The 13,632-nt window shown below is 37.1% G+C and overlaps 1 protein-coding gene across 7 annotated transcripts in view; it reads right to left on the bottom strand.

Moving 5' to 3' along the window:
• COL19A1 (collagen type XIX alpha 1 chain) overlaps nt 1–13,632 on the bottom strand; it is a 212,564-nt gene that overhangs the window by 94,166 nt on the left and 104,766 nt on the right. For all 7 annotated transcript variants that reach the window (XM_064508635.1, XM_064508637.1, XM_064508634.1 and 4 more), the window contains 2 exons: nt 12,160–12,213; nt 11,426–11,461 (listed from right to left, as the gene is read on the bottom strand). In XM_064508635.1, the coding sequence (XP_064364705.1) occupies nt 11,426–11,461; nt 12,160–12,213 (90 nt within the window). The remainder of the gene's footprint in view (nt 1–11,425; nt 11,462–12,159; nt 12,214–13,632) is intronic.

Genomic DNA, 13,632 nt, shown 5'->3' with positions numbered 1-13,632 from the left:
TATATTGGATGTGAGGTCAGATAAAGAAAAAGCGGGAATGCCTGGAAGCACAAGCTCACGGATATTTAAACAAAATGATGATCAAAACTTAGACTAAGGTTTAGTCTAAGGAATATGGAAAAAGTGGTAGATTTAAAAAATACTACAGTAGAATAAGTTAAGTTTTAAAATAATTTGCATCTCGTATTGTAAATATCTGTAGCAAATAAACTATTATGTAGTTATGACACCATAAAAATGTCAGCGCTATTATGAAATAATTAGATATATGCTTTGTTGAACATCTTAACCATCTTAATCTTTGATAATACAAAATGATTATTAAAATTTGCAGACAATGCACTCTAGGTTAACATTTTTGGCAAGTAACTGGAGATACAACCTTATGAGAGTTAATAAACTTGAGATGGAAGAAGTGAAATGTGTTTGGAAGGTAGCTGATAGAAATATCAACTAACAGTCCAGCCAGTTAAACTGGTTTAAGTTTCATAAGGTATCAGTTTAAAGTGTACTAGCTGGCATGTAAGTATCAGAGCTGTGTACTACAGGAGAAGGGCTAAAATCCTGTCATGTGACCATACAGATACAAAACAAATTTTAATTACCTGTTACATGAAGACAAACATACATAGAGGCACTGTGGAGACTTGGTTCATAATTTAATAGTTCAAGGTAACTGCCTAAGAACACACTCTGAACAAAAGCAAAGCATTTACCGTGACCTCTTGGTCAATTAAAAATATCAAAACAGCTGAAGTGGAAGAGTGAAGTTACTTAAAGTTGTTATTCTTATTACTTCCCCCGGAAGCTTACAGCTGAGGCCAAAAGCATATTCAACAAGTATTATACAAGTAAGTATATTTTTAGTATTCTGAAAGTTAATTCAAAATGTACCCAATAGTTTTTGAAACAGAAGGCTAGACAGCTGCTTTATGCACTGTTAGATAGTGTTTCTGAAATAGATTCTGAACACAACAGCCTTTCCTTCTCAACACAATTCAGATATACAATGCAAATGCTAATAGTAATACAAAAGGTCTCATTTAGGCACAAAAAGTATTTCATCATAGACCTTTATAGATTTTTTTTTCTATTTCCTATATATAAAACTGATTTCATCCATTTTTTTCCTCACTCTCGATTCAGGCTTACATATGACCCCTATTTTTATGGAATAAATGCTACTAGACAGAGAGAAAGTGCATGAAGTTTAGTGAGGCAAGTCAAGCAAAGACACAGACAAAGCCTAAATTAGCTATGCAGAAACAGCTCTTGTGGCAATGTAAGAACAGGTCATTTTTTGACATCTGAATATGTGATTTTTTATAGCTTGCTACTTTAAAAAGACCCAGCTGTCATAAACAGGATATGGCAAAGCAGTTTGGAAATTATGTTTATAAACAGAAAGGTATAGTTCTACTGAAACAGTACATAAGAAAATCAACAGCAGAATTTTCCCTTAGAAGTGAATTGCTGGGTGATTCCCACTGCAGAGACTTGACCTAGTTCTTCAATGCACAGTTCTCACTAGTATAAAGATAGTATAAAGAAAAGTTCTGGCACACTGAGGAATCAGGTGTATAAAGATCCCTCTGTAAAGTCCACAAGTACAGCAGTGTAAGATCACACAAAGTACAGCAGTGTAAGATCACACAAACCGATAGCCAGGTAAAAAGCGACCAGTGATTTCAAGAAGAATCCTAAAGTAACATAACGTAGGATTACAGTAAACAGTTGCAGCCTGAAAGAATCACAGTGCATTCCCAAGCCTGCCAAATCCTGCATAAAGCATGGATAGGGTTGCTGTTGCTGCACTCATGCAAGGATGCCCCAGTGAGGCAGCAAAACAGACAAGATGCATCAGGATACAGTTTAGTTATGCCTTAAATTCATCTACGTCTCTGGAGGTGTTACCAGGCAATAAATTTTACTGTGCAGGTCATGATTTTCACTGTGAACCTTCTAACCTGTGTTGAGGATATTTCCCTCTCCGGTCTGTTTCCACCTAATTGCAGGGAAATCTGTGGCTTCTTCTCTTTTAAGAATGGGGTTTACCCTCAGCAAGCAAAGAAGTCAAAATACAAATACCTTACCCAAAGTCAAGGTCACTACAGTGTTGGCTTGCCAGGTATTTTCAAGTCAGTCTCTTTCCTGTGACTATCCCACTGCCCTCCTTGAAGTAGCCCAAATGGGTGGGTGAGGAAAACATAGACCTTAAATAAGACTATGATGCTTTCCTCTTCTCAATAACAAAATTGCCCATCACTACTTACACAGAAAACCCACAGAGCCTGTAGACACACTTTGCTGTTATGCTAAAATGCAAAAAATGTCACAGGAAATTCATGAACAAATGGTCAATTTGTTATTGTATTACCAATTTAGTGGGGGAAATTTGACAATCACTTCTTTCAAATATCCACATCTTCAGCATTTCCTAATGTGATCTGGTCCCACTCATATCCCTACTGAAGTAAATGGGGTCGGTGTGTTGAAAGATTGGACCCCATGTTTGGGGGGATTGTTGCTCCTGCAACAATCACGCTGTTTTGCTCGAGTTTGAAGTGGAATAGGCAACGTCTTCTGCTTTCAGAACTGCTGCCGACCCATTCACTTCAGTGGGAAAAAGGACAGCATTTAGCAATAAATATTTCAGATTGCATGAAAATGTGATCAGCTACATTTTCGTGATAATTTCTTACTGAAGCAAACAGAAAATAGGTTTCTCACTAACCTCATTTTTCTTTGGGTTTGGTCATACCTACATCTCTCTCTGGTAACTCAACTTGAAATCTGTTTTAATTTACTTCAGAGACAATCATTTCAAAGAGAAACTGGAAGAGTAATTTCACAGAAGTTCACCCTTTATGAATCCAGTACCTCTATTATACATGGGTTTATTTTCTAAGTGAAAAAAGTATAATTTAAAATCATTTGAAATGATTCTTTACATGATGTCTACTTTTAATAAAAAAAGTATAGAGAACTTCTTAAATCATTCTTCTAATGAAGGACATATAAATCATATTCATGCCAATTTTGCAGACTGCAAATTATTGAAAAACATAAATCTTCTGCTGTGAGTGTTCTGTGTGTGTGGCCTCTTCTGTGAGGCCAAGACATGAATCTTCTCCTCATAAAGAAGAAAAAAAAAGGACTGAACATTCTGGAACATCTTCTATTTCACTAAACAGAGTTACCTTGACAGGATCTGCCTCTATACTTAAAAAGCATTTAAAAAAATCAAGTTCTACTGTGACAGTTAAAGATCTTGATAGCTAATGCAAAAGAACAGAACTGTTCAATACTTTCATGAAATTCACTTTCCATTAAAAGCTTGTAGTTAAAATTCAGATTCTTCTTAGAGGGATATATAGGAAAATACAAGATTTAGAATGAAAATATAAAATTATTTTTGGTCTATACTTTCCTTAGTTAACTAGCATGCCTCTCCCCCTTACTTTTCATCATTATGCAAAAAGAATGAGAGGATAATATTGGCTGAGACACTTCTTAATGGGGCTGCCCTTTGTTAAGCAATGGGAGCTACTCACAGGATGTCTTATTTTTTGGTGTTATATAGGAAAGAGATCGCTTGCGTGAGCCAAGATATGCAAAACCCAGCACTTGATTTTTCAGGGAGAACATCTGAAATAGTTACCCATTACAACAGTAAAAACATATGGACAGCATATATTACCTCTTCCGAGGTCTGTATAAATGCCAAATAATTGCACTATAGTTAGAAGCATTACATCACATGAATTTGTGATTTTCTAAGCAATACTGCAGAAAATGAATTATGATTTTAGCTTTACACAGACACTTGTAGAAACTCCCACATGCGAGCTGCACAACCTGCTGCTGCTGCTTGCTTACGGGGCAAAGAGCCAGCAGTGACCGCAGAGCTTGCCCGGGCCTGAGTCTGCCGCTTCCTCCCGCGGCCTGCGCCACGCTACATTTGTGTGCGAGCTTCCTTTGGCTCGATTTAACCAGACCTGGGAGCCAACATTTCAATTATCTGTTTAGTAAGCAAGTCTTGGGTATGTCTGTCTGTGACTGACTTAAGCCTTGGCCTCTGCGTAAACACTTGGTGCCATCTGGATGAGTATTTTATAACTCCTGAAAGGGATAGTTTCACAGGAACGTACAGACGGACACTCATTTTCCTCAGGAACTAAAAGCAGCGTATCAAGTGTCAAGAGAAATACTTTTCATATATTTTACAAGAGAGATTGCTGCACTACCTTCCCTCACCTGTCACTCTTCTGACACGATATGCACAGGCTTAAGCTGTGGATGCCAGAGAGAGAGGGAGCAGCTCAGACAACTGTGTCACTTCGGAAAACAGTCGCTAGCTTCTTAAACTAAATTCCACATTTTGACAAAACTGCACAACCCAACAGTATAATCCCCAGTGTTTATTCTCTGAAGGGTCCTTGATAACAGTACGATTTAACAGGGGACTTAGACATTTAAAGACTTAAAAATAATATACATATTCCTGAATAAATTGGATGCAATTGTATAATTAGAGAGAAAAGTTGAAAATATATTCCTAATGTGCACTATAATACATTTGAAAATACTAAAAAGAGAGATCTGCTACTTATAGAGTAACCCAGAAAGTTAAAATACCAAAGAAATGAAAGGCAGCATAAATAAAGGATGAGTATCAATCTTGACTTTGGACTACTCCTATAACTGAGGACAGAAAATACATACATATATCTTGACTCATGTAGTGCAATTGACCCCATGGAAACATATAAAAACTTTAAATCTTTATTAAAAGTGCTCAAATACATACATACATGTCAAAGTTAGTGATCAGAGACAGTCAAGTGTATTTGTACGAATAATGTATGAATCAAAGGAATATACTTAAAACTCCCTGTGATTACTAACTTCAACAGGATTCTGCATAGAGCCTATAATTTTTTCATATATTTCTTTTCGCAGCTTAGTGTATTTTGCATTACAATATTGTTTCTTTTTTTTCTCTGATTTCATCATTTAAGAAAGATGAAATTATATTAACAAGACTTTCCATATCTGCCTTAAAGAAAGATAAAGAAAGACAAGGGCTGCAAATTCTAATTCCAGTTCTGTTAATTTCAGAAATATATGCTCAGGTATCTACTTACCAATTTCTTTCTGACTTCTTTGGTATTGCTGCAAGCAACAAGTTTTATTAAGCGTGCATGCTTAAGAATTCTGGTAGAAATATTCGGTTAAATTATATCAAACTGGACAAGGTTATTCAGAGCACTAAGGTTTTGCCGGAGCAATGCATTTCTGAGCTATGAAATTTGCATTTCAAACAGATTAAATCATTTCGTATCTCCAAAAGCAATAGTATTATTTACCCTTTTATAAAGTTTGGCATGTGCTCATTCACCTAGTTTGTTACAGCTGCAAGGAACTCATGAGTTCGGCCATACATACTACCTCTGAGCATAGTTTACGCATTAAAGAAACTATAATCGCTGTATCTGTCAGTTGAACACTTTCTAAAACACAGGCAGATTTTTCCTCCAAGTATCAATAACTTCATTCTCTTCTGGATTTTAATTCTGTTTCATGATGGTGCCCAGAGAGTGTTGTTATGTTTCTGAGCAGCACAGGATTTACTCTGCCTCAGCAATTCCCAAACCCTCTTAGACAAGAGATTCACTGACACCCTTTAGATTTTCACAGGTACCATTAGCACAGACAAATGAAGAAAGAGAGTTCCTACTGTTTACTGCTAGGTGCTTCTGTAGATGACCTGTGGACAACTCCGCATTGACTCAGGGACCACCACCAGTTGTCAGGGACTCCCTGAAGAGGCAGTCTCATTCTGTCACATTCATTACCCTGGTGAGGAGGACACCCCTACGGGATGGCCAGCGCCTGGGGACAACGTCCTGGCCCTGCACGAGGCTGCAGGCTCTCACTGCCTCCCCACACCTTGCATGTGGGCCAGCAGTTGGAAAGGGCCAGCACGCCTGTGCAGAGAACGCCCATTTCCAAAATATCAGTGGGGGAGCAGGAGCTGTGGCCTAATGAGAAGGCTAAAGCTTTCTTCATCTCGCTAAGTCTACACCTGCACAGCACTAGTTTATACTGGGACCAGCATAAATGTTGGACCTTCCCCAGTTTATTTCATTGGTATATGATTTCTATAGAAATACGAGTGGAAGAGTGGCATAGGGCAGCAGAGTTTTGCAAGGGCATCATTTCCGAGCTGTCCCACTACACCCTCTGCACTGGGGTGGAAGGTAGATGTCCCAGGCCTAGCTTTCCAGTATGAGCACAAGTCCCCTCAATATTCCCTCCCTCCACAAACCTGGAAAGCAATATCAAGTTACTTTGGAGTTAGCTCTAACAATGTTAGTACGTCATTATTTTCGCTTCTCTCCCTTCCCAACATAATAATTCACTTTGCATTTCTATAAAAAGAAAAAAATAATTTTCTCACTAGGACAAATTAAAAATGATTCCAAGTATAGGATAAATATATGACACTATACATGAGCCCCAAATAAATGGAAGATTTTAAAACTCTTGATTTAACTAGGCTCATAACTGAAACACTGATATCACATTTTGGCTGTAACAACATGAATGGTCCTGACATAATAAGCTCTCATTCAGTGACATATTAACCATGATATTATCTGAACTATTATTTATTTATGGCAAGATAAGATAGCTTCCCTTTACGATTATGTATCATAAAAGTCACAACAACACAGAAGTCGCACAAATAAACAAACTTCGAAGATTGGATTTTCCCCTAACCACCATCATTCATGTCATTCATATTCTTTTAGTTCTGGCCAACAGAAATCCATGACTATTTACAGTGGCAGGGAGAGAGACTTCCTGTTGGGCCATATATTCCCACAGTGTTGTAATCTGTCTTCAGATTGCTAAACTAATTCACCCTCATGCTTGTCTCTTCCCTTAGTTAACAGTCACATAAAAATGTTTCAGTACTTTGGGTACTAACATCTCCCTGAAGACTCACGTCAGTTTTTGCAAAATTTAAATGTTTCTTTTTAATAAGTGTGAAGACAACCATCAGTGGCTGTACCAATGCAGTACCATCTTGCTGTGCCTGAATCAACTGATCTGAAACATTTGCACGCCGTTTTATAATCAAAGAAATTTAAATCTTTGACAGTCCCTTTTATTAATGTGTATCATTTAAGCTACAGAAAGAGTATGTTCAGTCGATTCAAAAGCTGCTTCTGATTTTCCGTGTCGAGTTACTAACCTTTGAATATGACTTTTAGAAAAGCCAAGTGCCCCCAATAGCAACTGCAAACAATGCAACAATATACATTCAGATCCTCTAGAAACATATCCAGGTGCTGCTATCAGAATAGACCTAGTCATTTTTTTGTCATTTACACAAGAAATATTTAAAAGGACCAGACTGTGGTCCTATAACACACAGAAAATAGATATCCTCCATTCTTTTTCCTGAGCCTTATCCTTAAAACTATCATATTTCTATTCCAGTGACCCCTTCAAGGCCTGTAAGAATCTGTCTGAAGCATGATCTACTCTAAGCCATCTATTGCAGTAACAGACCTAGAATCAAGGGCTGTTAATAAATATACTTTACCATTAATGATATCAGCATGTATTTTGACTGTATGTTAAAGAGCTGTTAAGGGCATAATTGGCCCTGCTTATCTTCAGTAAGGCATGAACTTTAGCAAACAGACACCGATCTTGGGATACTACTAGTTTATCACTTGGAAATCAAGATACTGGATATTTAGATTTCTTAATCCCAAATGGAGTCCCAAACTATGCTGATCTAATTTGGGAATCTCAGAATAGAATTTATATTTACTGAGCAGATTTCTGATTATATCTTTCAATGTTTGTCAGACCTGATGGAGATCCTTGTTGCTATGCTCTTGGAAATGAAGAGAATGAAAGAATACAGAATAACCAATAACAGTATGAATAAGAACTACTGTTCTTATTTATGTTGTATAGTATTACATAGGTGATATGAATAATATAGATTTAGCTCATAAATGCTGACTCTGGGGGAAGAGCTGGTCGTGATGTGGAGCTACAGCCTGGGAATTCAGGAGTTATGTTTCTTTACATTTCTATTGTGCTGCTTTGCATCATTCTCAATTGCTTTCACCTAAATGAACTGTCCTTACTGGGAGGCCTTTTCATTTTATTCTGTGGACAAAATTCCTTGGATTCAGACAGAACTTCTGACTTTTATAAAACAAATCTCACCCTGGAGAGTTTTGGGGAGCATTTGTCTTCAGGCTTTGCACATGCTTGGGGCATTTCAGATTATTGCAAGTAAATTAAAACCACCTTCTATCATCTATACTGCAATATCTAGCCAGAATACAACAAATACACAAGCCAAGAAACTACTGAAATTTTCTTTCTGGTGCACAGGTATCAGATCCTCATAAATAAACTGTGTTAGATCCATGCTCAGGAAATCTTTTCTTGATACTTGGAAGACAACTAATCATCATGTATGACCTCACATATTCTTTTTTGAGGTAGGTTACAAGAAAGGGAATGACATACTAACTGAATTAATAATAGAACTTGCAAGATTTCCCAAGTCTATACACAGAGACTGCAAAATGCTTTCTGGTCATCAACTTTTTTATTATGAAGACAAAAGGTAGGTACATCTTTGTTTGTTTTCTTTTTTTTTTTTTTTTTAGAATTGTAGAATCAACAAGAGAAAATAAATTAGTGAAATATTGCTCTTTGTAAGAATTTAGAAAGTGATTTTCCATCATTATTGATATTACACTTTTTTTCTTTCTGATATCTGTTATGCATATCTGGTCATTATATAAGATAACAAGATTGTATAGGTGGCAAGACCTCCATATGTAAACACATAATTCTACAGCTTTTTTAATGGACAAACCCTTGTGTGAAAAGAATTTTGCAATCTCTTTTTCTGATAGAGACTGTTTCATACTGATCAATGTCATCCTCAACTATTATTAGACATTTCTTCTTTAAATCAGGCAAATCTTAAATGAGGTATAATTAAGCTGCTATTACATTTATTTTAATGATTTGTATTATCAGTAGTAGCATTATAATGTAATGTAGGGAACCAGAAGTGTATGAGGTGTGTCATCAAAGACAATCAAACTATATTTCTCATAGAGTTTTATGGCACCTTGGTTAATTTCCAAGTTTTAATCTATAAACTCTCAAATAGTTGTGTGTTTGCAGCTAATTTCTCCCTAAGATGCTATAATCGCCTGGTTCAGACAGGAAAATAGTTATTCAATGTCCACAGCTTTAGAACGTTTTTTGAAATTTACACAGATACTATTATATGAAGTAAAAACATTTTTCAGATTTTTCATGAACTGGTAAAATAATTATCTTATATCATGAGCATCTAACTATAGTGGCTAAAAAACGCATGATCAAAGATTTTGGCACATGTTTTGCACCTAAAAGCAGAAGTCATGCTCCTGGTTCAAAATATCTTGTTATGTATTCTGTAGAGAATGGAGACTTCGCCCCCTCCTCTGGAATAGTATTCAGATAGGTGAATTCCTGTTTTTATCACTTTATCACAGTCAAACCTGCATTTGATATTGAGGGTGAAATGGAAATACTGTTATGATAACTAATGATAACTACTATAGCTAATAATGATAACTAATAAAAAAGTCATGGTCTACCTTTGTTGGGGACCAAAACAGGATGGCACTGTTTAAGACAGCAGAGAATCTCTAAGACAGAAAGTAATGATGTGGTAACTATGATTTGTGGCCAGAATGTGTGCATGTGAGTTGCCAGTGATCATGATGTGCCTTCCTCCCTACATACCAGCAGCCATGATGTGCCTTCTTCCCTGCGTACCAGCAGTCACGGTGTGCCTTCCTGCCTACGTGTCAGCAGCTGCGGTGGGCCTGTCCTGCTGGCCTGCCTGCCTGCCTGCCTGCCAGGGATCAGGAGATGTCTTCCTACCTCTCACAAGATGCCACAATGCTTAGCAGATACTTGGAGGAGTGGCTGGGCTTGATTGCTATATAACCGACCATTGTGTTTTTCAATAAGGGATCTTTGCACTACCCTACCTCAGGTCCGTGTCATCATATGTTCCCTTCATAAGGGAACAGATGATGATAAAAATGGCAAGAATGTATGGTTACATCAGACAGAATTAAAAAGAAGATATGGTGATATAAACTCTTAATTACATGAAGCAATCACTACCTGTAAGAGGTTGGGAAGAACAAGAATTGTTATTCCAAGACTAGCCATCACAGAAGTCCTCACGTCTGTCTACAAACATTGTGGCACAAAGCCCAGCTGCAGAAAGCATGTGAACTCCCCTCCCATTAGTCTGATCCCATCTACCCAAACAATTCTTACGTGAGCAGCTCTTATCTTTGATATTCAGTATATGCCATATTATCACTGTATTTGCTTAGAGAACAAGGGCTGAAGGAGAATTAATTTCCTCATTATCCTCTTCTCGATCTATTTAATCCACTTCTTTCCATACTGTGTTTGGGACTTTGGTGCTGCAGACCTCAAACATACTCTAGGGCTACTATACTATTTTTATTTTCCCCCTCTCTACTATCTTCAATACATATAAGTGTCACATTTGCAAAATATGATGTGGATGGCTGTGATGTGAACGGCTGTAATATGAACTAAAATAGGGAAAGGGTAGCTCCTGTGTTTCAAGCTGGGAGAGGGTGACATAGGTGGAAATAGCGTTTCTGATGATTAGTACTCAGTCTTGACTGAGACCCAGTGAGCATGATTTTTGGACTATGAAGCTGGTGTTCTTAACTGCTTTGTTTTGCAGTTACCAAAACTACATGTACAATTCCACCACATGCAATTTCACCACAAGCAGTTTACTACAGGGAAATTTCATAACCAACTACTGCAATTGTGTGCATAAAGATTAGCCTTTAACTTTCTGACAAATTTAAACATTCTGATGCTAGATATACAATACTGTGTCACACACATGATACTGCCCTCATAACTAAATATTTAATAAAATAACCAGACAATAGAATTTATGATATATCAAAAACAAGAATTAGCATTGCTAGCTTTTATAGAAGTATGTTTCCAGTAAAAGCATCAAGTGAATTCTCTCACTTTAGCTGGTCTGTTATCTATACGCAGAATAAAAAAAGACTATTCCTGATAGTGTTTGAGGGGAAACGTGATATTTTAAATATGCTTTTCTTTCCCTCATATTTATATATTTTCCTTTTCTCTGCTTCCCAATGAATTTTGAAAACATAGAGGCATTTTAAAGAGAGGGAGTTGGCTCTTTTATTTAATAATGAAAGCATTTGCATTGCAAATAAGTAAAAGCTGCCACATTTCTAAGTGTTTTCCTTTCTTTTGTTTTTGTTTTATGGATACTTACACTTAAGGCAGTTGGTCCTGGAGGTCCTACATCGCCCTAGTTAAAAAAAGAGGACAGAGAAATCAGCAGTCTCTTTAGTTATACATTTTTAATCTCTAAGCATTTAAGAAGATATGAACCATAACATAAGTAAATTCAGTATAGTCATCAGCTGCATGCTCTAATTATGAAAATATATAAGTAATATTTTTTTCAATAATACCATAGAGGTAAACAGTTCACCACAGGTTAAACAGAAGAAAAAAGGCAGACCTCTGCACAAATGAATCACAATTTAAAAAAGCAACCCTGCAAACACATTTTCATATGTTAAATTAAAAGCTGCAGCTTTCATGCATAAGCCACTGAAGTCAGTGCAACTGCTCACATATGTAAAGACATCTGAATATGTAAATGTTCACAGAATTAGATAATTGGGGTTTGAATCTTGCTGTGAGACCTTGAGGTTCAGTCAATGGGAACAAATCAGAATATGCAGAGAGCAATTCAAAACATGTAAGTTATGTTCCTGCTCTGAATTCCTCTGAAAAGGAGATTCTCTCCCTTCTGTGGTGATAACAGTACTTGCCTTCTGTATTTACAGCTATCCTGTATTTATATTTCTCAACCCTTAAATGAGACAAATGTCAGCAGTAGGTGTTCATCACATACATGTAGTTAAGACAATGTGCAAGTACTGAAGACATGTCACGCACGCACACACATATGCATGCATCTTTACAGGCAATAAGTACCTTCTCTCCTTTAGGACCAGCCACACCAGGATTACCAGGGTCACCTTTTAGTCCCTGTGCAAAGAAGAAGAATGCGTATTTGTTGTTAAACACAAAAAGTGTTGGACAAAATTCTGTACTGCTGTGAATTAGCACATATTAACCAAGTAAGTCTTAAAATATTAGCATAATATGAGTGCTACCATATCATAACTATTTTTCCATCATTTTGTGAGCAGAGAAACATCTATCCAATACTGCATGTGTCTCAACACATAATTAAACTTACAAAGCCAAACAGCTAGTCTTTTGTGTGCTGTTCTGCCTAGTAGCACACAGAAATGGAAAGTTCCTTTGCAGTCCCACTAGATATGTATCTTGCATGGTCAAGCAGGCAGAAAAAAAGAACGCTAGTCCTACACTACATTCTCTTAAACTCTATTAAAATAAGGAGAGGTGGACGGAGAATGCAGTGGATTCTATGTTGCAGTTACCAATGCTGAGCTGGTGAATTTACACAGGGTTTAGCTCACAGCAGCTGCCACCTCCTCCGACACTCTGCTTTGTACCAGTGTTTTAAAAGGGAATTAGACAGAAATAATCAAGGCTTTCACACCTCCCTCCCCAGTTCTGCCTTCAGCTGGAGAAGCAGAAAATGTTGCCTAGTTTTTTACATTAAGAATGCAGCAATTCCACAATACAGCAATTCCACCAACATGTCTCACCACAGGCACTCAAAAAAGAAATACCCTCATCATTATGTTTAATCCTTGCTGCAAAATACATGCAAAAGGGAGATGTTTTGAAACATACCCAGTAAGTTCAAGCCATTCTGCAGTAGGGAATGAACTTAGTTCTGATGCTGAAATGACCTATCAGGAACTACTTTTTGTTTAAGCCAAGAGATCTGTCTTATGTATTCCCTCTGATCACTGCTTTAGAGACATGCCAAAGGTGAGTATGGACAGAACGTTAAGTCAAAGAGAGCTCTACAGGTCAAAACATTTTACTTAGAAACCAACTGACAACCAACATAGGCAATAGAGCGCTAAATCATAACGAGATACTCCCCAGGCAGGGGAGTTACTATTGCAGAGGTTAAGTGGGCTGAAGATAGGGAAGACTGACTGAATTTGAGTTAGGGTTTACTAACCAAATTTCTTCCCAGCCCCCTTTCTGCCCTTGCGAACTGTGTTCCTCGGTTTGCAATAATTGGAAAGATAGAGACAACTGACACTAAAATGATAAGCAACATCTGTGCCTTGGTGGGTACAGAAACATTAAATCAGTGAGTGTTCTAAATACTGCATATTTGTGCAACTTCACTTCCTGCTAAAATTACATTAATTCACCATCTGGAAGGAACATCATTTAGAACTACATGAGCATTTTAAGTACCCACTTTGGCTTAAATTTGTGGTTGTTGTAAATACCTCTGATTTAGCTTTGATTTGTCCTTTATTAAGCTTGCCAAAAATGTAAGAGTTAAATCAG

Source organism: Dromaius novaehollandiae, chromosome 3 (assembly GCF_036370855.1).
Source record: "Dromaius novaehollandiae isolate bDroNov1 chromosome 3, bDroNov1.hap1, whole genome shotgun sequence".
Classification (NCBI taxonomy): domain Eukaryota; kingdom Metazoa; phylum Chordata; class Aves; order Casuariiformes; family Dromaiidae; genus Dromaius; species Dromaius novaehollandiae.
Note: the sequence above shows the minus strand (reverse complement) of the source record. Positions and strands in the feature narration are given on the sequence as shown.